The sequence below is a fragment of the Centroberyx affinis genome, unplaced genomic scaffold (genome assembly GCF_046629955.1).
Source record: "Centroberyx affinis isolate AG114_WGS23_722 - 3 ecotype Tasmania unplaced genomic scaffold, CSIRO-AGI_Caff_v1 ptg005267l_1, whole genome shotgun sequence".
Taxonomy (NCBI): Eukaryota; Metazoa; Chordata; class Actinopteri; order Beryciformes; family Berycidae; genus Centroberyx; species Centroberyx affinis.
The window spans coordinates 31,014-57,958 of record NW_027282624.1 but is presented as its reverse complement, the minus strand read 5'-3'; the positions used below and the strand labels follow the sequence as shown (position 1 = coordinate 57,958).

At 39.0% G+C, this 26,945-nt stretch overlaps 1 protein-coding gene across 1 annotated transcript in view; it reads left to right on the top strand.

Annotated features, from left to right (window-relative positions):
* ltbp1 (latent transforming growth factor beta binding protein 1) overlaps window positions 1–26,945 on the top strand; it is a gene marked incomplete at its 3' end in the record, with an annotated part of 174,087 nt that overhangs the window by 116,529 nt on the left and 30,613 nt on the right. Inside the window, exons 16-26 of the mRNA XM_071546423.1 lie at window positions 707–729; window positions 1,851–1,953; window positions 5,174–5,260; window positions 12,888–13,013; window positions 13,680–13,805; window positions 16,788–16,913; window positions 17,901–18,020; window positions 18,893–19,012; window positions 22,041–22,163; window positions 22,700–22,825; window positions 25,252–25,380. Coding sequence (XP_071402524.1) covers window positions 707–729; window positions 1,851–1,953; window positions 5,174–5,260; window positions 12,888–13,013; window positions 13,680–13,805; window positions 16,788–16,913; window positions 17,901–18,020; window positions 18,893–19,012; window positions 22,041–22,163; window positions 22,700–22,825; window positions 25,252–25,380 — 1,209 coding nt within the window. The remainder of the gene's footprint in view (window positions 1–706; window positions 730–1,850; window positions 1,954–5,173; window positions 5,261–12,887; window positions 13,014–13,679; window positions 13,806–16,787; window positions 16,914–17,900; window positions 18,021–18,892; window positions 19,013–22,040; window positions 22,164–22,699; window positions 22,826–25,251; window positions 25,381–26,945) is intronic.

Sequence of the window (26,945 nt, the reverse complement as noted above, 5' to 3'; positions counted from 1 at the left end):
ACAGAGTCCAAATTACCGCTAAGCTTCTCTGGAGCGGAGGAGTGCCGAGGATCCCAGGCGCAGGAGGACAGGCTTCGAAAAACAATCTGACAGAAATCCACTGCCCAAACCTGTGTAGATTAGTGTTTGGATACCACCAGAGGCTAATGTGGCGCCTGGCAGCCTTACACCTTGGCATCTTGGCACAGCAGCGCTCAGAGCCTTGCTGGGTACGAGGATGAGAGGGAGGGTTTTTTTTTTATAGCCTCAGTTATGTTGTGTCTCAGACCTAACAATGTGATCTGAGTTGGTTTTTATGACCTTTGCAAGGGGATAACGTGAAAACTTGAAGCCCTCTTAATTATGACATGGCATTGTAAGGAAGGTCCTTATTTGCTGATTAACATTTATCCAGTAGTTATGGAAAAGACAGCTAGCTAAAATGACTCCAGAATTGAAAATGGTCAGGTCTTTGAATTTCATCATTGACATCCTGAATAATATTTTAATTGGTAAAGTCAAAGCTGCACTAGGCAAGTTTTTATGTAAAAAAAACTAGCCATCTTATCAGCTGAAAGTGTGTCCCATCCCAACTAAATGACATGTTTTACCCAAGACCAGTACATTCAAGCAATGTTTTTTGGGTTGTTTTTTTTTATTTTTTTTTATTTGGTTGTATCGCAAACCTCTCTTTACATTTTGTTTCATTTTTTTGTTTTATGGTCAGTAGCGACAACTGCACCAGATCAGGTAGGTTGGGCACCTTTGAAAAGTTGAAATTGTTATAAAAGCAGTTTGCATGCATAGAGACACTCCTTTTTGCCTCCGAGGCCTTCAGGAGTCATCACAGCATCACCTCTGCATGAAGTCAGCGACGTTGCTGCATGTCTTTGAGCTGCTCAACACTGCGAGCGCTGAGTCACTGAAGAATATCTTAACGTTTTTGTCAATGATCGCTGCTGAGTCGTCGCTCTTTGTGCTTTTTTACGCAGCCTCTTCTTCAATATGTAGATGTATGAAAAGCAATCTCGGAACCCATCGTCTATCGGTCTGACAACGATTAGACTCTGGAGGCGACGGCCAATATTTCGGGGTTTCCGGTGTAGCCAGCGGACATCCGGGCCAAGACTTCCTCTTCCGTGCGCCGGTCATTGTTTACAGTCCGATTAGCAACTTGAGACACGAGAGTGGAGTTGGAGTTGAGAGACAACGTCTCATATGCAGATATCTGTTATAGAGATTAGCCGAAATGTCGTCTGGACCTAAAACACCTATAAAAAGTATCGATGTTTGTGTATTGTATTCAACTCCAACTGCATTCTCACGTCTCAAGTTGCTAATCGGACTGTAAACAATGACCGGCGCACAGAAGAGGAAGTCTTGGCCCGGATGTCCGCTGGCTACACCGCAAACCCCGAAATATTGGCCGTCGCCCCCAGAGTCTAATCGTCGTCAGACCGATAGACGATGGGTTCCCAGATTGTATGAAAAGTACCAAAAACGAGACATCTGCTCGGAGCCTTTTAAATGTCTGGCCAGGATCTGAGTTTAATTCACCTCAGACAATAATCCTGGATGATATCCAAAACAAACTTCAAACAGATATTTCAAGTCTGTGTAAAAGTAGGTAGCCCTGTTTTTGCTTTGCGTCTTGCTCACCAAGCCGTCCATTCTTGCTCTGTTCTTATTCTGCAGTCATTTGCCACGCAAGCCGAATGCTAATTTGCTTCCTGTTACACCGCCTATGTCGCATGGCAGTAGCAGTGCGCCGCATTGCAAAGCTGAAAGGATTACAGCTAGACTTCCAGATACGCATATGGTGCATTAATGACCTTGACCCTTTGGCAATATTGTCTGTCTTGTCGTTGAAGGAGCTGGTAGTTCCTGTGGTTAGTGATAGGCCAGTAGTTGAACCTATCCTGCCCCAGCTCTCTCCTGGTGTGTCCACTGTCAGGATGGAGGCAGCCTTCCCAGGTGTGGCGTTATTAGTATTTTATCTCTTTTTTTTTTTTGGTCTTCAAGAGCAACTGGAAATGAGACACTTTACTCCTCTGTAGCTGAGCACTGTGAAACTTCATCACGGTTTGGTGAAAATCATTTTGTACAAATCAACTCTGTTGTTTATCAAGTGATATATAATTAATAAAACAAAATATAAGTTATATTGTGATGAAAATTTAACTTAAGCTGTATATCTTCACACCTTAGCTGTGATTTTAATCTCACATAATCGGTAACACTTTAAATTAAAGTGTTCATTAACTAATATTAACTAATGCATTTATTAACATGAATTAAACATGAATAAGAACATTAAAAAGATTAGTTAATGTTAAATACACATGAACAACAGCATTAATTATTGTTATACATGTTTGTTAATGTTAACTAATTTGCTATTATAAATACATGTGTTATAAATTTGTTAACTAATTTTGCTAACATGCTGAATTAAGTATGAACATTGACATTAACAAAGATGAGTTCATATTAAATGCACAATAAACAACTGCATTAAGTAATGTTGTTGTACATGTTTGTACATATACATGTTATACATAATAATAATAATAATAATAATAATAATAACCATAATACATTTTATTTATATAGCACCTTTCATATCATAAAATGCAGCTCAAAGTGCTTTACAAGAGAAACAATAAAAATCAACAAATAATGATAAAAACAATCCTAAGATATAAAAAGCATAAAACAAGTATAAGAAATATAAATCAGGTATAAAATAAATTAAAAATAATAAAGAACAATCCTAGATATAAAAAGCATAAAACAAGTACATGTATAAAATAAATTGAAAATAATAAAGAACAATCCTAGATATAAAAAGCATAAAACAAGTATAAGAAATATAAAACAAGTATAAGAAATAAAAGAAGTATGAATTAATAACAATGGTGTTTATAATAAAAAGGGGGAATTAATTAAAAGCAAGATCATAAAAATGGGTTTTGAGCTGTTTCTTAAAACTATCAACAGAAGTTCCTTGTCTTATTTGTTATTATTATTATTCTTATACATTAGCTAAAGTGATTAAGTAACAGGTACACCAAATTACATGAATAACACACTATTCATGTTAGGTAATGCTTGTTGTGACTTAATCACTTTAGTTAATGCCAGGATATGTTTAAGTAAAAGAGTTAGGGTTTCAATTTAGACAATGCATTGGCATTAACAAACATGTATAAGAACATTACTTAATGTAGATGTTAATGGTGTATTTAATATGAACTAATCTTTGTTAATGTCACTGTTCATGCTTAATTCATGTTAGTAAACACACTAGTTAACATTATTAACAACATTAATTAATGCAGTTGTTCATGTGCATTTAACATTAACTAATCTCTTTTAATGTTGTTATTCATGTCTAATTCATGTTAATAAACGCATTAGTTAACATTAGTTAATGAACACTTCTGTGTATGCAAATTAGTTTCAACAACGATGTGAGAACGAACTTCTGTGTTCTTCATCTATTAATTTGCATGATACAATACCTGCGACATAGTGATATACTATATATGTAGCTAAATCGGTAACACTTTAGATTAGGGAACACATTAACTATTAAAAGTTGCTTATTAACAGGTTTATAAGTAGTGTATTGATTCATTAGTAGTCATTACAAACTTTATTCTGCACTATTGTATTCTACAAGTATAGCCAATTAACTATGCATTTTCCCTCAATAGCCTCTTAATTCGTGCTTATAGCAGTCAGTAAGGAAGTTATTGCACATGAATTATTAAATATTGAGGGAAATTATGAAACTGTTGAGGGAAAACCCATAGTAATAGTTCATTTATGTTCCCTAATCTAAAGTGTTACAACACCTACTATATTGAATCACATTGTTTTATATATAGGCTATATGTGATATGCTGTAACAGTTCAGTTGCTAATGCTAACTAGCCAGCCAAGTAGCCGACCATAACTGTATTCTCCATAGAAGAGATGAAGGCAGCTGATCCACTAGGAAACCAGAGAGCTGTGATAACATCAAATGTAATGATACTTATAGATAATTAGGTGTTTATGTCACCGACACGATTGCATGAATGTGGGACTGCGCACAATTTGTCTCCCGTGATGAAAGAGGCGAATCGGTGTGCGTCCATTTTTTTTTTCCGTTTCTTTCTTCATCTGTCATATGCGATATCAAACTCAAACTCAGGACTGGGGGGATGATGCATCTCTCCACTACGTTCCAGCATTTTCAAAATTTCACTGCAAGGCGGATGCTAAAATGACAGGTCAAAACAAGGTGACATATTTCTGATTGACCCAGCGGGGGGCTGCATCATTCATGGGGTACGACGTCACATACCCCATGACATGTATATGTTATTCTTTATCTCTTTTTATTTGGGCTCATTCATTACTTCATTCATTATTATTTTTAAACAGTAGTGGAAGAAGTACTGAGATCTTTTACTTAAGTAAAAGTAGCAATACAACAATGTAAAGATACTCCATTACAAGTAAAAGTCCTGCATTCAAAATCTTACTTAAGTAAAAGTACATGGGTATTAGCAGCAAAATGTACTTAGAGTATCAAAGTAAACGTACTCATTATGCAAACTGTCCCCATTTAGAGAGTTATATTTTTAATAAATTATAGGAATATTAATACTGATTTATTCACATACATGTACATGTAAGCAGCATTTTAAAGTTGTCAACGTGAAGCTAATCTTAACAATTTAGCTATACTTTTGGGTAGTCTAATCTATAACAATGCTATTTTATAGTTATTTTATAAAGATGATCAAATGTTTTAAATATAAAATATTGATCTGAAAAGTAACTAGTAACTATAGCTGTGAAATAAATGTAATGGAGTAAAAAGTACAATATTTCCCTCTAAAATGTAGTGGAGTACAAAGTAGCGTAAAATGGAAAGTACAAGTACCTCAAAATTGTGCTTAAGTACAGTACTTGAGTAAATGTACTTAGTTACTTCCCACCACTGTTTTTAACTGTATTTGTTGAATTTTTCAACGACAGTGTGATGAGGAAAATATTTTTCATAGTTTCCTAAGTCTGTCGAATCATCAAAATACCACGTTTGTTAACTCTCAGAAAATGTGTTTCATCAAGAAAGAACACATTGGATTACATTCATCTCTTCTACTCGTTTTTTCTTTCTGTTTTTTTGATTTGTTAGAGGTTGTTGAGAGGAGCTCTCCTCCTGACCCGGTGGAGATCCTCCCATCCAATGCAGGCCAGGACATCGCTCCCACCCAGTCAGCTGGTAAGACGACAACACCCATGCTCGCTTTTCTTCTCTTTTTTCATTTCTTTTCATTTCATTTTTCTTTCATTTTAATTTATTTTCTCTTCATTTATTTTTTGTTCTCTTTTAATTTTTGAATTTTTTTGAATGTATTTTCTTTAGTTTCTCTTCTCTTCTCTTCTCATAATCTATTCTATTCTATTTTGATATTTGATAAGAGACTTTACTGAACAGGTGAATGCACAGCTGACAGGTTCATAATAAATTTAATAATAAAATAATAATTCAATAAAATATTTTTTTTGAATGTATTTTCTTTACTTTCTCTTCTCTTCTCTTCTCTTCTCTTCTCTTCTCTTCTCTTCTCATAATCTATTCTATTCTATTTTGATATTTGATAAGAGACTTTACTGAACAGGTGAATGCACAGCTGACAGGTTCATAATAGAACTGTCCTTGGTGCATACCTGACCTCCTCTACACACACACACACACACACACACACACACACACACACACACACGCTGGTCACTTAAAAAGCATGAATGAAGCATGCCATGTGGGATGGTTGGACAGACGCTGGGTTCATAAATACCCACGTTGTTATCTGTGTCACTCAGCCATTAACATGTCCTTGGTTTGTGTTGAAGGCTGCATATGAGTTCCTGACAGGTCAGTGGCAAAAATAGCAATATAAGAGGAATTTACACTGAAATAGGAGCATGGTGCTTTCTCCACTTTCTCTGACCTCCGACCTCCTGGTTTTGTCCTTAGAGGTTTCTGTCTCTCTTCTGCTGTGGGAATATTTCCAGCTCTGATATATATATAGCAATGATATGGTACCTTTTAAAGGAAAATTCCACTCTTAGATAACACAGTTATACTGACCACACACTATAGGACTTTTACAGTCAGTGACGTCAGGCCCTCTATAACAATAATAATAATAATAATAATAATAATAATAATAAACTTTATTTGTATAGCACCTTTCATACAAGAAATGCAGCTCAAAGTGCTTTACAACAAAGAAATTACATGCACCAAGTGCTTCACATAAAACTTGATAATAATAGTGAAAATAAGATAAAGATGAGAATAGAATACATAGAATGCATCTTCACATGAAAATAGACATAGAATGAGCATAAAAACAGGGATAGAATGCCATAATTAATGTAAAATAAGATGGAGAATAAAACCCACTTGATAATAATAGTACATTTTTCACATTATAAGGACAGCAAGCAAAAAGCAAACAAGAAACAAAAATTAAAAAAGCAAACAAATATGAGGTCATGGGGTGATCAATAAATCAAGGCAAATTTTCCTAATTTAACATAAAATATCGCACATGATACATACAATAATTATGAAAGATCTGTCTTATTGGCTAAATAAACACACCATTTTTCCCACCGTTTTTCTCCCAGTTCTTTTTGGAGCCGTATGGAGTAGGTCATCTGTTCTAGAAGATATAGGTGTTTAACAATAATGACAAAAGGGCCGGCAGTAGGGCAGTTTTTCTGAAGCCAATATTTAGTAATGGCCTTTTTACTTGCTACCAGCAAGCTCTTTAGGAGGTAGGTGTCATCTTTACTTAACCCGTCAGGGATATGTCCAAGATGGAGGGATGTGAATGTTGTACTGATACTAAAACCCAGAGTTTTTGAGATGACTGTTGCTACTTCCAGGCCCTCTAGTCTTGTGGGAACTTGTGCGATCCAATGTGAATCAGTAGAATAGAATAGAATAGAATAGAATAGAATAGAATAGAATAGAATACTTTATTATCCCACAAGGAAATGTGTTTTGCAAGAGTAGTAGACATTGGCACGCACATACGTATAGAACATGGTACAAAAGATCAGGACATGGCCATGCAAGACATGACATGTAAAGTAATTATGTGTCCTTGTTAAGAAAGTTGATGCTGGTTGGGATAAACGATTTGCGTGCCCGGTTTGTTTTACAAAGGAGACTTTTGAACCTTTGGCTAGAGGGTAACAGTGTGTGCTGGTTGTTTAGTGGGTGAGTGAGGTCCTGTATGATTTGTTTGGTCTTGCGGATGGTCCTGATTTTGTAGAGGGATGCTATGTTTTGGCATATGGTGCAGCACACCTCACTTGCTATCTTGACAATTTTAACATTGAACGTCTCTTGGTGCAAAATGATTCTGATTCAAATTGATTCTGAGGGACTGACACCAAAACCTGACGTTTTTAGATAGCTTGTCTGCTATCAAACTCTATTGTAACTGCTGGAAATATGTCAACATAATGTTAAGTTGTCTATGTTTGGCCAAGAAAAATACACAACAACAAAATGGGCCCAAAAATTCAAAGTACATCACCAATAGCTGTAGTTTTTTCGGTGGTATTTCTTCTTTTAAGTAATAATCTGCTACATTATCATAAAATAAATGTGCACTGAATCACAATAGTGATTCAACCTATAACCAGTTCATGGAAGCTTTTGCTGTTCTAAACACTCTGTGTCTGGTAGCATGAGCAGTGATAGCCACCATGGCCAGCTTTGTCTGAACAGACAAAGAAAAGAGAAACTCAAACTGCATCAACAGAAAATCCAAGCTCCGCCTACACTGTTTGATTGACAGGTGATCTCTGGGTAGTGCAGTGCAGAAACACCACAGCATATACAATTTTTTAAAAATGAGGATCTCAAGGATTCCCACTTTAAGAGCTATTGCAGCCCGCTGTATGTGGACATAAATAGTCAAATGAGGTGTACATCAAATCCTGAGAACTGCCTTGTTCGTTTCCTATCTTGAGCCCTGAATAGATTTGGATCTCTGTATAGTTTTTTTTTTTTAGATGTTGTTGTTGTGGTCCTTCCACAGACCCATGGGAGGAACAGATTGGAGTTACTGCTGACACCCACCGGTTTTTATTTCGGTGCCCTCGGTAAGAAATATAGGGGAGCTTTGTGAGTGGGTGATAGAGAGAGAGAGAGAGAGAGAGAGAGAGAGGGAGAGAGAGATCAACAAGGAGTGTCAAGAAAACAGGAGGAGAACTGTGCTGTGCCATGACCCACTAAAACCTACTTGGACCAATCAGCAAACCGCAAGAGATATTTTGGTGCTTTTTGCTAGGCGGATATCCAAACCCCCAGACCTCTCTTGGTGTGTCTGTGTGTGTGTGTGTGTGTGTGTGTGTGTGTGTGTGTTCCCCTGTCATATCCTGCTGTCCGGGAAAGGTGACACCATATTAAAAAGCCCGCAGAAATGTTATGCGTCTAGCTGATGACAGACCCTCTTTTAACGAGGCTGCATAATTACTGTGCTTTATTCCACTCTCTGTTTTAATCATCCTGTCGCCCTCGCCACCATTAGACCTTCATTGTTCCACATGCCTTGATGCTCACTAATGATTGTGAAGCTGGAGTTTTCTTTTAAAAGGCTTTTCCTTTGTAAAACTCAACAACAGTCGAATTGTATCGACCCGCTTCAGATGTTTGAATGGGGCCAGCCTGATACTATTCTTGTACTTAAGTGCCTTTTAACTGCACTTGGTTTATATTAACAAACATGCTACTATGGCACATATGGTGTGGAACTATAGTTATATTCATTCATTCATTCATTCATTCATTCAACCTTTATTTATTCAGGTAAAATCCCACTGAGACCAAGATCTTATTTGCAAGAGAGACCTGAATTACATAAAAAACAAACAATTGTGCAACTATGGCACATATGGTGTGGATCTATACTTATATTCATTCATTCATTCATTCATTCATTCATTCAACCTTTATTTATTCAGGCAAAATCCCATTGAGACCAAGATCTCATTTGCAAGAGAGACCTGAATTACATAAAAAACAAACAATTGTGCAACTATGGCACATATGGTGTGGAACTATACTTATATTCATTCATTCATTCATTCATTCATTCATTCATTCATTCAACCTTTATTTATTCGGGCAAAATCCCATTGAGACCAAGATCTCATTTGCAAGAGAGACCTGAATTACATAAAAAACTCATAAAACAAAAAAAACAACTCATAAAACTAACAATTGAAAAAATAATAAAATAAAACAATAAAAACAATAAAATTCAGTACAAATAAAATGCAATAAGACAATACAGTGTAATAAAAGCATTAAGAAACATAAAAGAAAAAAACAGACCTCTGGTTAAAAACAATTACATTCAGCTCTAGAAAGACTTAAGATCTTGTTTCTAAAATGGCCAAAGGGAATCAGAGAATCGAATTTTAAAATATGCTGTAGCTCATCCCATGCATGTGGAGCACAAAATCTAAAAGCACTAAAAGCACATAGTTATATAGTATTTTTGAAGTGCTACAAAATGGCACCAAAATGGTATAATATAACTTCAGCAATGATACCCAAGAGTGATTTCATGGGGGGAAAAAACAGTATTGTACAGATACAGAATTGTGAGAACTGTGTTACTCACAGGATTTGAACCCACAATCTTTTGCATTGCAGACCTATGCATTAACCATTAGGCTACTGAGTCCACAGGATGGCCATTGAAGAAACACCAAAAAATAGGGCCAAGTTATGAGACTGTCCAAGCTATAGGCTATTTAGAGCCTTAGAGTATTTTAACTATGGTCAACTATGGTTACAATACCACCAAATGTTGCATGCTACCTCAGAGTTGACCTGTGCACATATGTACCAAATTTGTTTAAGGTAGGCCAACAACTTCCTGACTTACAGCAATTTTTGTATATTAGGCCTTGCCTACAAATTTGAAAGCCAGTTCTAGCAAAACGGTATGGACTATCAAAAAACTGCTCGATAACTTTTGTGCAGGACAGTCCAGACATGCTGTGAGCGAAAATTGGTGAAGATTGGACAAAATATGTAGGAGAAGAAGCAAAAAATCTGTTTTGGACTAAATTCAGCATGTCGGAAAACCTTGTGGGCTGAAATGGGAGTGGCCTATATGGATAGATGTGACTTGGCCCAAGGAATCCAGCAATCAAGGAATTTTGTTCCTATGATCTACAGTCACCGAGTTATGGCCTTTTAAAATTTGAAATGTTGCTATAGCGCCCCCTATAGGTGAAATTACACCAATTTTTTTTATATTAGCTCAGACTACATACCTGAACACGTGTACCAAGTTTGGTTACCATAGGACAATGTGTTCCTGAGTTATGCCGATTTTTGTGAAATAGGCCCCACCCACGACAGTTGACCAAACGTCGATTATATGAAAACGGTGTGGAATATCAAAAAACTGCTCAATAACTTTTGTGCAGGACAGTCCAGACATGCTGTGTGGAAAATTTGGTGAAGATTGGACAAAATTTGTAGGAGGAGTAGCGAAAAAACTGGACAAAATTCAAAATAGCGGAAAATCTAGTTAGGCGGAAATGGGCGGGGCCTATATGGATGGATACAGAATGAACCAAGGAATCCAGGGAAAGCGGAATTTTGATTGTGGCCCATACGGTTCAGAAGTTATAGGCCAAAACGTAAAGTTGCTTGTTATAGTGCCACCATGAGGCCAATTGACTTGGGTTTCGTTGCCTGAGTAGCGGCTGAGACTTTGGACCTGTCTGCCAAGTTTGGTCGCTGTAGCTCTTATGGTTTCTGAGATCCAGATACTTTTAGGGCAGAAGAAGAAGAAGAAGAAGAAGAAGAAGAAGAAGAAGAAGCAGAATAATAATCCGAACAAAAACAACAACTTCGTGCTGGGGACCCCTAATAATTCAATTTCAGTTTCTAGTGACACATACTTCTGCCCATACATAACCTTCTGTGCTGTGACTCAAGCTTCTCTTGTCATACAGTGACCCACCAGAAGAAATCCTGTGACGCATAATATAATTAACCAGGGAGTTGTTCAACTTTACCTGCTAAAGAAATCTGACACTGTCTTTTTTTTTTTATCTGGCATGCTCCGTGCGGCGGGAAGGCCAAATCATTAACAAAGGCGTACTTCAGGGAGACATAATACATTGTTAATATGCTCTCAATCCTGCTGACATTTTGACTGCCATTTCCCCCTCACACAGTAATTCTTAAGTAATATATTCATAATGTCTTTTGATGTAATGCCATGTGCTCAAAGTCGGCGCTCGCCAATCTATCAGCGTCGGTTTCGTAACCCCTCAGGATCTGAAACTGCCCGTCGTCTTCATGGACTCCACAAGTTCTCCAAAACTTCTGACAGAAACAGAGAATTTCCTGCACTTTGTGTGTGTGTGTGTGCTTTTATGTGCATTTAGTATAGGAGGAATATCTCCAGAAGCCGACCTATGTCCAAACAGGATAGATAGATTGATGAGAGAGCTATCTTGTCACGTGGAGAACATAGCTGTTTACTGTTAAGAGGATTTATCATTTTGATGAAAGCATCTTCCTGGGAAGAGGAGAGAGTGTATGGTAATGAATGCAGTAGTGCGTTGTTGAGCTACACAGGGAATTTAACTTCTAACCCTGGCAGTGTTAATGCCTTGCTCTGCCTATAGGCTATGAAATTGATAATACAACCAAATTAATAATTAAATGAATATACTGTATGTGAGCAGTCAATGTTAATTACCAGTTGAATACAGCGAATTGATACAGTAATCAAACTGTTCAGAAAGCAGTGAAATGAAATGACCAGGTCTCGCTCTGAAATTAGAACAGCCACTTAAAGCAGTGGTTCTCAACCTTTTTTATATCAAGGACCCCTAATTTAGTCCACTTTAGGGCCACAGACCCCCATTTGATGAGATTTTGTCTCTCGGACGCAAATCTGAGAATATTTTTATTGTTAGATATGATTTTGTCCAGAATTCCATGACTACCTGTATTGTAGGTAGAGAGATAACAGAGAAACTATGATCAAAACAGTCATTCTTCTACATTCTCTATTTGTGTTAACTTCTTGTAAGTGAAATAATGGAGAAGTTTAACAATTCATCAAGTTGCTGGGGACCCCCTGGAACCCCCTCAAGGACCCCTGGTGGTCCCCGGACCCCACGTTGAGAACCACTGACTTAAAGAACGAATGGGTCCTTTCTCTATTAAAAAAAAATAAAAAGCCTGTATTCAGTTACTGTCAAATGGCACAGGAGCATAAATGTACATGCAAATGTATGACAAACTTATTTTTCTCTGAATTCATTTAATTTCAGTTCAAATCTGTTTTATTGGCATAACATAAGAATCCAGTGTTGCCAAAGCAATATACTGTAGTTTATCAATTCAGGTAATAAATGTTGACATGTTAACAATGTTAACAAAATCAATAAATATCAGTGTTATCAGCAATAGCATTATAAAAAATTAAGTAACAATTCAATTCAATTTAATTCAATGCAATTAATTATAATGTGGTTTTCCCAGTATATATGGCTACCGTTGTGGTTCTTTGTGGTACTTTTGGGTGCTTTGTGTTTTTTTGTTGTACATATTGTAGTACTTTGTGGTACTTTGTGTGTTTGTGGTACTTTGTGGTACCCTTTGTAGTTCTTTGTGGTACTTTGTAGTATGTTTAATTGTACTTTTTGATTCTTTGTAGTACATTGTAGTACTTTATGGTACTTTGTGGTCGTTTATGGTACTTTGTGGCGATCAGTTGGACCCAGTCCCAAACGTTGCTGCTTCATAAATACTCTCTGCTTCTCTCTGTCCTCTGATCCAGAGGTGGACGAGTGTCAGATCAACCCTCATATCTGTGGCCGGGGGGTTTGTTACAACACAGCCGAGGGCTACACCTGCCACTGTGACGAGGGCTACCGCCTGGACGACGCCCACAACACCTGTGTAGGTGAGGATGCCAAAGGTCGATTTATGATGAAGTATCATGTTATTATTTATCTGCCCCATGGAATAGAAGATTTCAAGATTTCTCTCCACGGCTCTGAAAACAGATTGGTTTGTTTTCACGTGTTCCTGATTTAAAGGAATAGTTCACCCTCAAAATTGTATTATTTACTCACCATCATGTCAGTCAAAACACCGGTGAAGTTTGCATGTCCACATAATACACAGCGAGTGAGCTAGCAGCAGAGTTCCAAAAAGGGCAAAAAATTAATGGTAATACTTTACAATAAGGGTACATTAATTAAGGGTTAGTTAATGCTTAATAAGCATTAACTAACCCTTAATTAACAGTTAACTAATGTGTCTGGTAATCATTTACTAATGGTGTTCATGTTAACTAAGGTATTAATTTATACATTATTTAATAGCCTTTATAGTCTTTATAAACTATTAAATGCTAATTTGTTGCTGCTAATTTGTTCTCTGTATGACACGTAATGTGCGGCGTAGCTAAAGTTGAGGCGTGCTCAACTTGGAGCCCAAGGCAGCGCCCTAAAACGTCACAACAGGTGCATTCCAAAAACTCACCCAACGTGATGACGACCTTAAGCATTCGCGATCCATTCCAAAAGTGAACTAATGTCGGTGTCCTGTGTTTTTGCGTCTCCAGATGTTGACGAATGTTCGGAGAGCCCGTCTTTGTGCTTCAACGGCCGCTGCAAGAACACCGCCGGCAGCTTCGCGTGCGTCTGCCCACTGGGATTCACGACAGACGAAGAGCGCACCAGTTGCATCGGTAAACACGTCACGACTCATACACTCAGTGCACGATTGATCCACTCTCTCTCACACTCACACTCCTTTTCTCACTCTCTGCCATGAATTCTAAATGTGGATACATTCAAGCGATACGCACACCCACTTCTTCCACTGGTGCCGGTGGATGAACTTGCAAAAATCGAAGTAGGTTCTTGCTTCACCAGTTTTTATTGTGACATTTCAAACGAGCTGGTCTTCTTCATGTGTGTTTGCGAGAGTACCCACGATCCCCTTTAAAGCAATATTCCATTTAGTTTTAACATGGAGGTTATTCGGCACTTGACCGCCATGAAAACCTGATTATAAACTACTCACCAAGATCAGATGCAGCTGGACGAGTTTGTAGTGTTAGGATTTTTACTTCCTATTCATTTGAATGAAGCCACGAAAATAGACTGAAAACTGACATTTAACACATTGGTGAACAGATTCAACAAAAGACCCTACTTTTAAGACAATAAAGCAATCTTGGGTCCTTCATTATTTTGCATTTCTATTCTTGCTTTACACTAAAATTTGTATTAAAATAAAAAAAATATAAGTAGATCTGGCCTCCCAAACAGGAACTATCTCTCCTAAATGGTATTCCTCCGCTATGTTCTCTTCTATCAATAAAAATGCTATTTGGCGAAATTACGTTCTAAAACGTTGGACTCACAGTCAGTTGAAAATCACAGTAGCAGGATCTGTTGTTGAATATAATCATCAATGTATTAAATTAAAGTTTTCGTGGCCTCATTCAAATGAATGGGAACTGAACGCTACAAACTCGTCCAGCTGCATCTGATCTTGGTGATTAGTTTATATTCTGGTTTTCATGGCGGTCAAGTGCCGAATAACCCCCATGTTAAAACTAAGTGGAATATTGCTTTAAATACCTTCTTAGGACATCATATGATCTCATAGTGAAACAACACATACAAGTTATTTCTCTGTTCCAGTTTGTTTGTCCTTTACCTGGGAGATAGTGAGTCACTCTTGTCTGAAAGCTCACATTGCATACTACCAACAATCAGTAGGAAATAAAACCTATCAGCATGTACATCTCAAGTCTCTCTGAAAGTGCCTACTAAACCGAATTACAAGCGTACGTCAGACATAGCCCGTCTGGTACTTCGGAGAAGACCGGGGACCACACTGCGTCCCATTACCAGTGTCTGCCCCATCCTCCTCCCTGCCTCCATTGGGATATAAATACGAGGCACTCTGTGATTAAGTGGTTTCCTGGCGTTTCAATGAAGGTTTCCCCACCCACCAAAATGATACTAAATGAGGGCTGTGAGGGCAAATAGGCCCGATGGTTATTTCCCCCATAACTGCAATGAAACTCTGCTCTCTTCAGCGGTAGAGGAGGAAATATGAAGATATTATTTATGGCTTTTATTTGACGGGTTTATATGCATGTGGATATGTGACCAAGTTATCTATTATTAAGATTAGAGCAAAACCAGGCTTAGGAGGACAAATACTTTCATGTTTTTTTTGGAATATCCAAGGAGAGTCAACTAAACAAGCTTTCAAAGCGTACTTTTTCTGACTTCTGACCTTGTCTGCACTCTAATTGTGAGTTGAACACTTAGTATTACAAGAGGGACAACTAGTCATTCAATAAAAGATCCAGGTTTGCCAACTGTCATGCATCTGGTATCAAACGAATGCTTTTAGGATCTATCTCCCGCAGCCACGTCTGCAAAGCAAATCTCAATGATCGCCAATGACAGCTTTAGTCATTTGAACAGTCGCTGGCTAAATAAAGCATAGACATACTTCAGCGGTTATCAGTTATTTTAGTTAGAATGTAGAGACAGATGGACGTGGGTCTACAAAATGAAGAATCTCACACTAGGACAGAATCCAAATTATGTAGAAAGAAATCAGAGTGAAGGGGGCTTGATTATCTTCTGCATTTTTACTCATCTCCCATAGCAAGTCCAGAGAGAGAAAGGTAGACGTACTAGAGATAGTGAATTTGCATCTCTACACTGCAAAAGATATTAAGGCAGTTCAACTTAAAAACATAAGTTTCCTTGCTGCCTTAAAATTCTGAGTTGACTGGAGTAGTACTGAATAGTTAGGGCAAAGATCATTAGTTAGTTGTTCTAATGTAGAAAAGCTAACTGAGTGAACTTAAGACAGTAAGTTCAATCAACAAATGTCTAGTCATGCTGATTCATGTTTCCAAGTTGAATGCATTAATTGATAAACTGAAGTCCAGCGTTATTTATTTTTTCACAAGGTTTGCTAGGTTTAAGTTTGAGTTCCTCTTGTATCACATGATTAATACACAGCTCAGCATATAGTAAGCAGCTGCAGTACACTTACTTGTAGTGGATTGTACTTGCCATGTGCATCAGAGAGAAACTTGCTTGATTGTGAATTCCCAGATACATAGATAAGATAGATAGTAGATTTTGTCATGTTTTGTTTTGGGTTTTTTTTTTTTATCAGAAATTGACCTATGATTCACCAAACATACATACATAACAAGTCTCTATCCTGTAACTTCATTCAAACCAGAAGAAGGAAGAGTTTCTGGAGAGTTAAACCGAATGCAATGCATACTGGGAAGTCTGCTAATAAACTAACAGTGCTGAGTTTAGTGAATGCTTTATAAGGTGTTCTTTCAACTCATGATTTTAAGTCACAAGATGTGAACTCATGATTTTAAGTCATGCAGCTCATAACTAGCACTTTTAAGTTGAAATTGACAAACACATCTATATACATTGTGTTAATGGATAAAGATGAGTTGATTTCACTAAATTGCACTATGAGGTTTTTACAGTGTATGTGTGCATTTCCATGTGTCCGTGCATGTACAGTGAGCTCGGGAACTAATAGGCATTCTTCAATCGCCTGTATTCAATCGATGTTTTGGTCTCTCCTGCTCCCTCCTTCTGCCCTCCCTCTTTTGTGTCTCCTTCCAATCCGTCCGTCACCTTCCTCCGTCTCTCCTCAGATGAAGACGAGTGCCAGACGCCTCACGTATGTCCGGAGGGAGAGACCTGTTTCAACACCGTCGGCTCTTTCTTCTGCCGCGGCTGTCGGAGCGGCTTCAGGTTGACCTCCGCCGGAGTCTGCGAAGGTACGGTGGCATGCGAGCCACGGGACCTCTGACCTCTGAAGGGTTAGGGTTAGGGTTAGGGTTAGGGTTAGGGTTACATTACAGTCAATACATTTTCACACTTTCCAGCCAGGACCGAATGAGAATTTAAGCCTTATGCTCTGGGACCTAGGCTGCTGAAAATATATTACACTTTTTTTTCGGGGTCCCGGAGTTTACTAAGCATCGCATTTAACCGCAGGATGCATTAACAATAATAATAATAATGATAATAATAATAATAATGATAACTTTATTTATATAGCAAACAAAGTTACAAACTGCTTTACAATAAAAACAGATAATAAAAGTAGATAAGATCCAAAAATTAAGATATAAACAAGATACAATAATTTAAAAAGTTACAACAAATACCAAGAAGAGGAAGAAAAGAGGATACTGAGTTTGCCTGCCTGAGATCCCCAGGCAGGGAGTTCCACAGCTGAGGGGCCCGAACAGCAAAGGCCCGGTCATCTTCACTAAAGCAGGGCCCTACTAATTGTCCAAAAGAGATTTTGGAACCATTAGTAGGGCCCTGCTGGAGGATCTCAAGCAGCGATCAGGCTCATGGGGAGTTAGCAGATCACACATATAGGCAGGAGCCTGACCATTCAAGGCTTTAAAAACAAGCAGTAAAATCTTAAAATCAATTCTAAAACTCACAGGTAACCAGTGAAGGGCAGCGAGGATTGGTGTAATGTGGTCACTTCTCTTAGTACCTGTTAAAAGCCTGGCAGCAGCGTTTTGTATCAACTGCAGTCTTTGGATGTTTCACCTGCTGATACCAGAATGAAGTGCATAGTCAAGTCTGGAGGAGATAAAAGCATGGATGGCCTTTTCTAAGTCTGCAGAGGAAAGGAAAGACCTGATCTTGGTTAGCTGTCTCAGTTGGGCAAAGCAGGACTGCACCACTTTGGTCACCTGGTCACCCCCATTAAAGGGGTTATCGTCATTTCTTTCTTTTTCCAGATATTGATGAGTGCGAGAACAGGTCGGTGTGTCCGTCTGGTATCTGCTTCAACCAGCACGGGAGTTATGACTGTGGCCCCTGCCCTCCGGGATTCGAGGGACAGGGAGGCCAGTGCGTAGGTGGGTATATCACTAACCTCACCCCCATCTACTCACAACCATCTTCCCCTGTCTACCTCAACCAAGAGACCTGAAGAAATCCCCTTAAATCCTTTTGCTACGTCCTAACACTGTTACACTCGCAGCTCAGTGTATGTAATAGATAGGGATAGATAAGTGCACCTAAACTGGAGGCAGTCTCCAAGCTCAAATGTTAGTGAATGCACTATTCTTGGAATAGTGAGATTATTTCCTAACCCCATCATGCATAATGTCAACCATCAACATATACAGAAAACAGCACAGGAAACAGATGCAGTATATAAAAACCCCGCTAATCAAGCAATGAAACCGATGAGACTTTCCAAAAAAGACACCGTGTGGGCCCACATTTTCCTGGAAGTGGGGCATTTCGACCGAAAAAACCACAGGTGTGCCCATCGCTCCCCTCTCAGAAGGAGCAGCTCGCTCCGTATATTCCATGTGGCAAAGGGTGAGCTGTGAGGTTTCGAGCGTTCACACACCATGCGAGGCGAGCCAAGCCACAGTGGGGTGGCAATGAATGGCGGTGGCGGCTGGAGGAAATAATTAGGCCAATGCGACAGAGTCCACAAGCCTTTATAGAAGCAATAACCCAGCTCGCAGATGTTTAAATGACACTGCCAAACTCTGAGAAATGTCAAATTTCTTCGACTCTGTGTGTGTGTGTGCAAGAAGGGAATCTGGTGTAGCTCTACAGCTTGCTCACGTCTGTCATGAATGGCATGCTTGTTGCCCAAAGCGATATTTTGAGTGTTTGCATGTTTGTCATTTTGACACACATTACTAAACATTTCTTTGCTTTGTTACTGACTCCATTTTTCGTTGTTGCCTCCCTCCTTGACCCCTTCCAGATATCGATGAATGCCTGGACCCAGCAACCTGTGCCAATGGAAAATGCACCAACTACGAAGGCTCCTTTGCTTGTTCATGTAACGAAGGTTTCCAGCTGCTTTATGGGGACTCTTGCCAAGGTGATAATGTTTTTCATTCTATGCACTATGGTCTAGTCCTCGGTAGTTCTGACGGGGAGTTTCACCAAGGGCCCGAAAACAAACAGCATGAGTCCTTGACTTTGGGAATTGTCCTGGGATTTTAGCCAAATGATGTCATTGCTGTAAGACTTGTACTGTAATCATTACAAATGCCCTCTTTGGGGTACAATGATTACGCTGCTGGTCAGGGACTCTGGTGGTCAGGAATACCTTATAAATATAAACAGCATAATAACTGCAAAAACCTAGTGCTATAAAACTAAGCTGCCACCTCATAATCACTCATTTGTTTGGGGGAGTGTTGGTGGAAGTGACATAATGAATGGCTCTCCCATTCGAAGCCCTCTGCTTGGCTCAGAGGACTCTTTTTCGCCGACCTTCTTCCAAAGTGGTGTTCACGCCACTCGCATGGAGCCTCGCTCGAACCGGAGGCCTCAGTTCCTTGCTTTATGAATCTTTCGGGCCTCAGGCAACACCGACGTTCTTTCCAGAGCGACCGTGGAGCCCCCACCCACAGAAAAAGCTAGTGGGTCTTGCTCAACAAATGATGGCATTTCAATATTTGCCCTGCAGTTGTTTTTAGTTCCAGGTAAAATATGAAACATTAAAGTTTAATTACTAAAGGCTGCCACTCAACATTGCCGTTGCATATCAATATAATATTGAGTAATCACAATATCCCACTCCAATAACTCTGGCTGTGTTTACCTGAGCAGTTTAGCCCTCAAGCATTTAATGAGAACAGCTCTCCACACTGCATACCAAAACCCTTACTGCTCCCACAATATGTGTGGAAACAATACGATCAGTTCCCAATGCTAAAGAAACTTCATGTTCAGTATTCTTCACAAACTGTCCATCTCTGGAATGGACCTCTAGAAACCTGGATCATGGAAAAATACCCATGTTTAAGTATGGGATACAGCGAGCCGGGTCATTATTGCCAAAAAAAAAAAAAAAAAGGTCTCGCTGTACATTATCAAGCTTATTACATAGCTACTTAGCAAAGACATTTATGATTTGACACAAAATATTGGTGATTTCACTCCAAGCTAAAGTAATTTTCAAGCATCTGCCAAAAAACTAGTCCAGCAGGACTGTCCGCAGGAACCAAGGAGTAATTTTTGGCAGAAGGTGTCACGAGTTAATTTGATTAGAAATTAACAACATTGAGCAGACGACTTGACTGCATAGTGATATTAGATAGAAAAAGTGGCCTGTTGTTGAGAAATAAAAGCCCTCAGAATGTCTTCATTGGACAATCAGAACTGAATATTCAACACACCCATGTAATATACAACATTAGAAACCAGATCACTCTGGTCCTCAGTTCTGCTTGGCTGAATCATGTTTGAAGCTGTTGTAAAATAACCTCATAACCGTATATTAATGCAACGAAAATGACCACTCTTTAAACTCTTGTTTACCTTCTGTTGAAGAACCAAACTGCTAGGCTTAAAAATAACATTTAATTATTAGTGCTCAAAAAATAAAAGATTTCTTGAACATTTGCATTCTAAAGTAATATAGAGGCTACCAACTGTCTCCACCATCATTTGTTTACAGCAATTATACCAACATATCACAGTTCATTTGACAATGACATATTGATGCTTCTGGTCTGATCTGCTATTGCCAGAAACTCTGAGCTTTAGCTCCATTTGCAGTGGAAGAACAGCATCCTCTTCCTGTTTTGTGCCGTAAAGCAATCCAGCAGATTTCCCTCCACATTGGACTAGTGTCACACAGTGTAAAAACAGCAGTGTAGAGGCTGCCAATGATCTTGGCAATGATCTCATTAGTTTACAGTAATTACACTAATCCCTCAAAGTGAATGTGGTAATTAAGGTAGTATAGTGACGTTAAAATGCTACATAGCACCAGTGGTGGAAGAAGTACTCTGATCCTTTACTTACGTAAAAGTACCAATACAGCAATGTAAAAATACTCCATTACAGTCCGGCATGAAAAATCCTACTTAAGTAAAAGTTATGTACTTTTATTTAAGTAGTATTAGCAGCAAAATGTAATTAATGTTAAAGTAGTGGTTTGGTCCCTCTGACTGATATTGTATTATATATGACATCATTAGATTATTAATACTGAAGCATCAGTGTGTAAGCAGCATGTTAGTGTTGTAGCTGCTGGAGGTGGAGCTAGTTTGAACTACTTTATATACAGTTAGCTAGTATAGTCCAGTGGTTCACAACCTAGGGGTCGGTCCCCTCCAAAGGGTCACCAGATAAATCTGAGGGGTCGTGAGATGATTAATGGGAGAGGAAAGAAGAAAAAACAAAGTTCTAATCCACAAATCTGTTTTCAGTTTTTGGACTTTTTCTCTAATCTTTGATTTTTGCTGAAATATTGGATCATTTCAACATTTATTGAAATGAAACCATGTGAGGTTTAGAGGGAAAAATCACTATTTGTTGGAGCTGTTAACAACTCATAGACATCTGAAATGTGACCCCGACTACACACTGCTTTTTGTAAGACGTCAAAAGCCAAAAAGGTTGGAAACCACTGGTTTCATCTTTAACAATGTGTTGTATTTTAAAAGCTTGTTATATTATCCATTGTGTCAAATCTCCATCTGAAAAGTAACTAAAGCTGTCAAATAAATGTAGTGGAGTAGAAAGTACAATATTTCCCTCTGAAATGTAGTGGAGTGGAAGTATAATGTAGCATCAAATGGAAATACTCAAGTAAAGTACAAGTACCTCAAAATTGTACTTGAGTACAGTACTTGCGTAAATGTACTTAGTTACTTTCCACCACTGCACAGCACCATAGCTTAGTTAAGGATAATTAAAGGATAATTCTTCCTTTTGTAACACATGATATTTAAATAGTTCTTCGGCCTGGCAGTCACCACACAAGCGTCAGCAAAATGTAGTCATGAGAGTGCAAAGTGCCAAGTATTTTAACAGTTTTTTTTGTTCTAATATATTATGAATTTATTTTAAGATGTGTGTGACGTAATTGGCTGCTGTTTGGTGTGTTTCAGATATAGATGAGTGCCAGGATGAGCAGGTCTGTACCAGAGGCCACTGCCAGAACACAGAGGGATCCTTCATCTGTAACTGTGGGCCGGGCTTCAGGGCCTCGCCGGCTGGAGACCAATGTGACGGTATGATGTCACTCTGAAACACTTCTCACACGCTGAAACGCTAGATCGCTAAAATATAAGATTAATTAGCTGTAAATAACAACTTCCCTTCCTCTTTTTTGACTATTTTCGCTGCCTGCCAGATGTCATGGTTTGTTGCTGATGCAAAACAGTAAAACACGTCTGTGATGTATTTCTGTTTTATTGCTCCCACCAAATCCTGACGGAAGACATCAGTTGTAATTAAAAGCTAAATTTGACTTGTGGTTCCATCACCAGAATACACACATCTCCTCGATCTGTATAGTGTGTGTGTGTCTGTTTGTTCGTTTGTGTGCATGTATGTCTTGTTTGTGCAAATGTATGCATGGGTTATTGTGTCATGAAGTAATTGAATATTGGCGCAAAATATTGGCCATCGGCAGCTTCGATCCATAAATATTGTTATCGGCAACGTTTTCTGGTGTTCCCGGAACATTCGTGTTCGCTCTATGACCGCCATCTGTTTTTTGCATAATGACTGATAATGACTGATTGTGTCTGTGTGTGTCTTCCAGATGTGGATGAGTGTATGGAGGAGGCCAGGCCCTGTGAGGCTGTGGGACAGTGTGTTAACAACATGGGCTCCTATACCTGTAACTGCCCCCAGGGATACCAGCAGATCAACGGCACCAGCTGCCTAGGTAAGCACCTCACTAGCTCTGTTCCAAACCGTTCCCTGTTACAGAAATAGTGCACTATATGGTGTGTCCGCCATTTTGTACTAGTGTCTGAATTCTCAACAGTTAATTTGATTCACTATATATGCTTCTTTCGAATGGAACTCGTGAGCTTGTGGTTACGACATGGGAAGTCGTGTACACGATATGCTTGGAGTTCAAGTGGTTAAGTCTTGAGAGCACCGCTGCTAGGCAACGCTGCTAGGCAACATGGACGCCAAAAGACAACTCGTTGTTCTCTTGTCATTCTTCGCTTAATATTAACGTTACTGTCGGCATCTTTAAGCCACCGAGGCTAACAATTTAGCTAGCTAGCGAGCGGGTAACGTAATGCAGGAAATGCAAAGGCATAATGACAGAAGAAAAAGATGAGGCCATTGGGAATATCAACATTTTCCTCAGACATATTATAAAATTACTAAGAAAAACTCTATACGGCTAAAATTACAATATATTAACTTACCATCCACCGAAAAATGAACTTCCATGGCCTCCGCCATTTCTGAAAATGTCAGCAAACACGTCACAACTCGTGAACTCTGAGCTTTCAGAAAATTTCCACTTCCGAAGTTGTGAATACCACAGGAGGGGGGCGTTCATATGGACTCTTCTCGTGAACACGGTAAACACGACCCCATTTGAAGGCGCCAATAGTTCACTATAAAATACCCACGATGCACTGCAAATTGTAGTGAACAGACAACGTACCCTACAATTTCTCCTGTGTACCGCAATGCAATGCGATTGTGTCGTACAGAAGAAGTTGCTAGCTTGTGAGCTAGCTAACGTTAGCTCACAAGCTTGTTATTTGCCAAACCAAAACAGCTTAGGAGACAGCACCTTCGTTGACAAAACCACACTTGCACATGTTTAGAACAATTTATTTGTAATTTAATGTTCAAAACTTAAAAAAATGGTGCGTCACACGAATATCTAGCGCATTTTTTTGAACCATGATGTTTAATGTAGTGTCCGAACCTTTGTTTGGTCGTTGCCCATATAGTTATTTAGTCACTTCCATTTCTTCACCCTATCCTTAACCCTTAAAAATACACTACATGGCCAAAAGTATGTGAACACCTGCTCATTGAACATCTCATTCCAAATTCATGGGCATTTATATGTGGCTAAAATCCTAACCGATTTTAAAACGTATTCCATCACATTCATAACAACGAATTTTCCACATTTTTAGTCTTAATAGTACACCTGCTCACACCAGATGATTAGACAGCATGAGGTATCACACCTCGAACCATGTATCTGAGATTATCTTGCTGTTAACGTCACCACCTCTAATATGTGCACATGCACATTATTGAATATGTACACGTTTTTAATGGGAAAAAAAAGCACAGAAAAGCAAATTTCAATGAAATATTTGAGTGAAATGTATTCCCCAGAGGTGAGGACTCCAGTCAGATGACTTGGACTCGAGTCACAGTTTTAATTGCTTGAGGCTTGACTTGATGCATGAAGAGAAGACTTGAGACTTGACTTGACTTGGGTTCTGGTGACTTGGGACTTGACTCTGACTTGTACTTGAAAATGATGATGACTTTAAAAGGTTTCTAAAGTCTTGACTTGAGATCTTGTGTTTGTGTAAATGAATTCTGTTTTCTGAATTTGTATGGAATGATTGAATTTATTGAAGTTGAAACTGATTATAGAAATCAAACTCATGATGCTTTTATCAAGTTTTTATCCTATTTAAACCATATTGAATTGAAAAGTCCTAGATATATAGTTTTCTATAAGATTTCTTTAAGATCTACATTTAGGATCTACACTTAAGACTTGACATTAATGACTTGGACCTGACTTGGACTTGACTTGGTAGTCTACATTTAGACTTGGGACTTGACTTGAGACTTGTGCCACAAGACTTGAGACTGACTTGGGACTCGAGCAAAGTTGACTTGGTCACACCTCTGATTTCTCCAGTTTTTAAAGCAACGTCCATTAAGCATTTATTTTTTCCCTGATGGAATAACAGAGTAAAACATCCAAACCCTAGGTTGGGAACAAAATCTAAATAGTGAAATTCTACAGTCCTAAAGTAATGAAAAGTAATGCAGGTACTCATAAAGTACGGAAAACACATTGTACAGAGAGAAAAAACTCTAGTGCTGTTATTGCCTCTACTAAGCAAAAAAAAATTGGTGAAATTTTTTATTTTTACCTCTTGGGACATAAAAGTTTCTTTATGTGCAAATGTATGCACACATTTCTGTGTGTGTGTATGCGTGTAAACACTTTCCATGGGCTTATGTGTGCACAAAAAACGTGTGTGTGTGTGTGTGTGTGTGCAAGTGTGTGTGTTTCAACATAAGAACACACACACACACACATACACACCTCTTTGGGGGTTTCTCTGTCTGTCCTTCCAGATGTTAATGAGTGTGTGGATGAGCCGGAGCTCTGTTCCCCCAATGGAGAATGTCTGAACACAGAGGGATCCTATCAGTGTGTGTGTGAGAGAGGCTTCGCCGCCAACACTGACACACACTCCTGTGACGGTAAGGCTTGAGTACAAAGAATAAAGTCACACACACACACACACACAAAGACACACAGTACATATTTTTTTCACCAGGGGCGGTCTTACCAGTAGGCAAAGGTAGGCGACTGCCTTGGGCCCCGGCAGCCAGAGGGCCCCACAGAAGACATGAATAGAACAAATATAAACATATTTTTAATCAATTTAAAATAAATGTATCAATTGAAAAACACCCGTCATGGTCTCCCCCCTACTCATTCAGGCTACAGTGGGCTATTCCACTTCTTGTGATTGTGCCATTTGACTTTAAGCTAATTTTACTTGCGACTGCATCAGTAGAGAGAAGTAAAAACAAAAAAAATTGTCCTTGCATGCATACTTTGCCCAGCCCAACTTGAAGGGAATGTATAGAAAGGATGGATTAAAAAGGGAAAGGGTTGGGATTCAGGGGGGCCCATGCTTGCCTTTGCCTAGGGCCCCCAAATCGCTAAGCCCGCCCCTGTTTTTCACCTCGGTTCCACAACTGCTGAGACACTCCATTCAGTAGCTTTTCATCTTTTTAAAACTAGCTTGTCTCCTCCCACGCTCTCCCCCTCCCATTCCTGAAAACAGTTCTCGTAATGGTGGAATCGATGAAGCGAGCGAGTAAAAATGTTAACTAGTAAACTTGCTACCTGCCTCTTCACTTGTCATTGCGGGACATGTAACCTTCAGCGGGAGAAAGATCTGTCAAAGAGAGACTAAGCCAAAGATGCTCTATACACACAAGATGACACATTACAAGCTGCGCCAATGGTATGAAATGGTATACACTTCCTGTCTCCTAAGTGGACGTGGTCGCCTCTCCCCCCCATCCCCCCACCTCGTTTGGAAGTGTTGTGAACATTGTGTGGATGGATGAAAGCAGATTGGGTTGTGCGCTAGATACAGTACAAATTTTATGTTTGCGCCTTATTTTGCCGCTTGTTTTTATCTGCTAGCTTAATATCTGATATCAACCCAGTACAAGATCATATCAGTCTAATAATATTCCCTTTTTTCCCCTCCAAAAACAGTTAAATAATAATAACAATAATAGTATTATTAAGCAAAGAAACACAAGTTTTATTTCAGTTTTAACTTTTAATTCATGGTTTCACGTATAAGTCCCTTTAAATTTCTGTTTATCCAGTTGGAAAGCATCGGCAGCACTGCAGTGAATCCAGACCGACGGGAGATATGATGATGTTGCCAGATCTCGCGAGAGCGTGTTGCTGAGAGTGTCAGAATGTTCGGAAGATATGCGGCTTGTGAAAAATGGGTCCAATGTTTACTTTGGTGATTATGGGGTGAAAGAACCGGTCATAATCTGTGCTCACGTTAACTTCGCCCATTGGAGTGTATAGACTCAGGACCTGCCGCTAGTCTCCTAAAGGGGCGGGGCAGTGCCGAAACCCACGTGACACAGGTCTCTGGCTAAGCCTTTATGCATGGTGCTTTGCTAGGTTTGTCCTTAGGGGCCTCCATAGTACAGTGGCTTTGCTGTGCTTTATTTACAAATGTGTTGTGGTTTCTGTCTCCCTCTAGTGGTCAGAAAATCGCTTA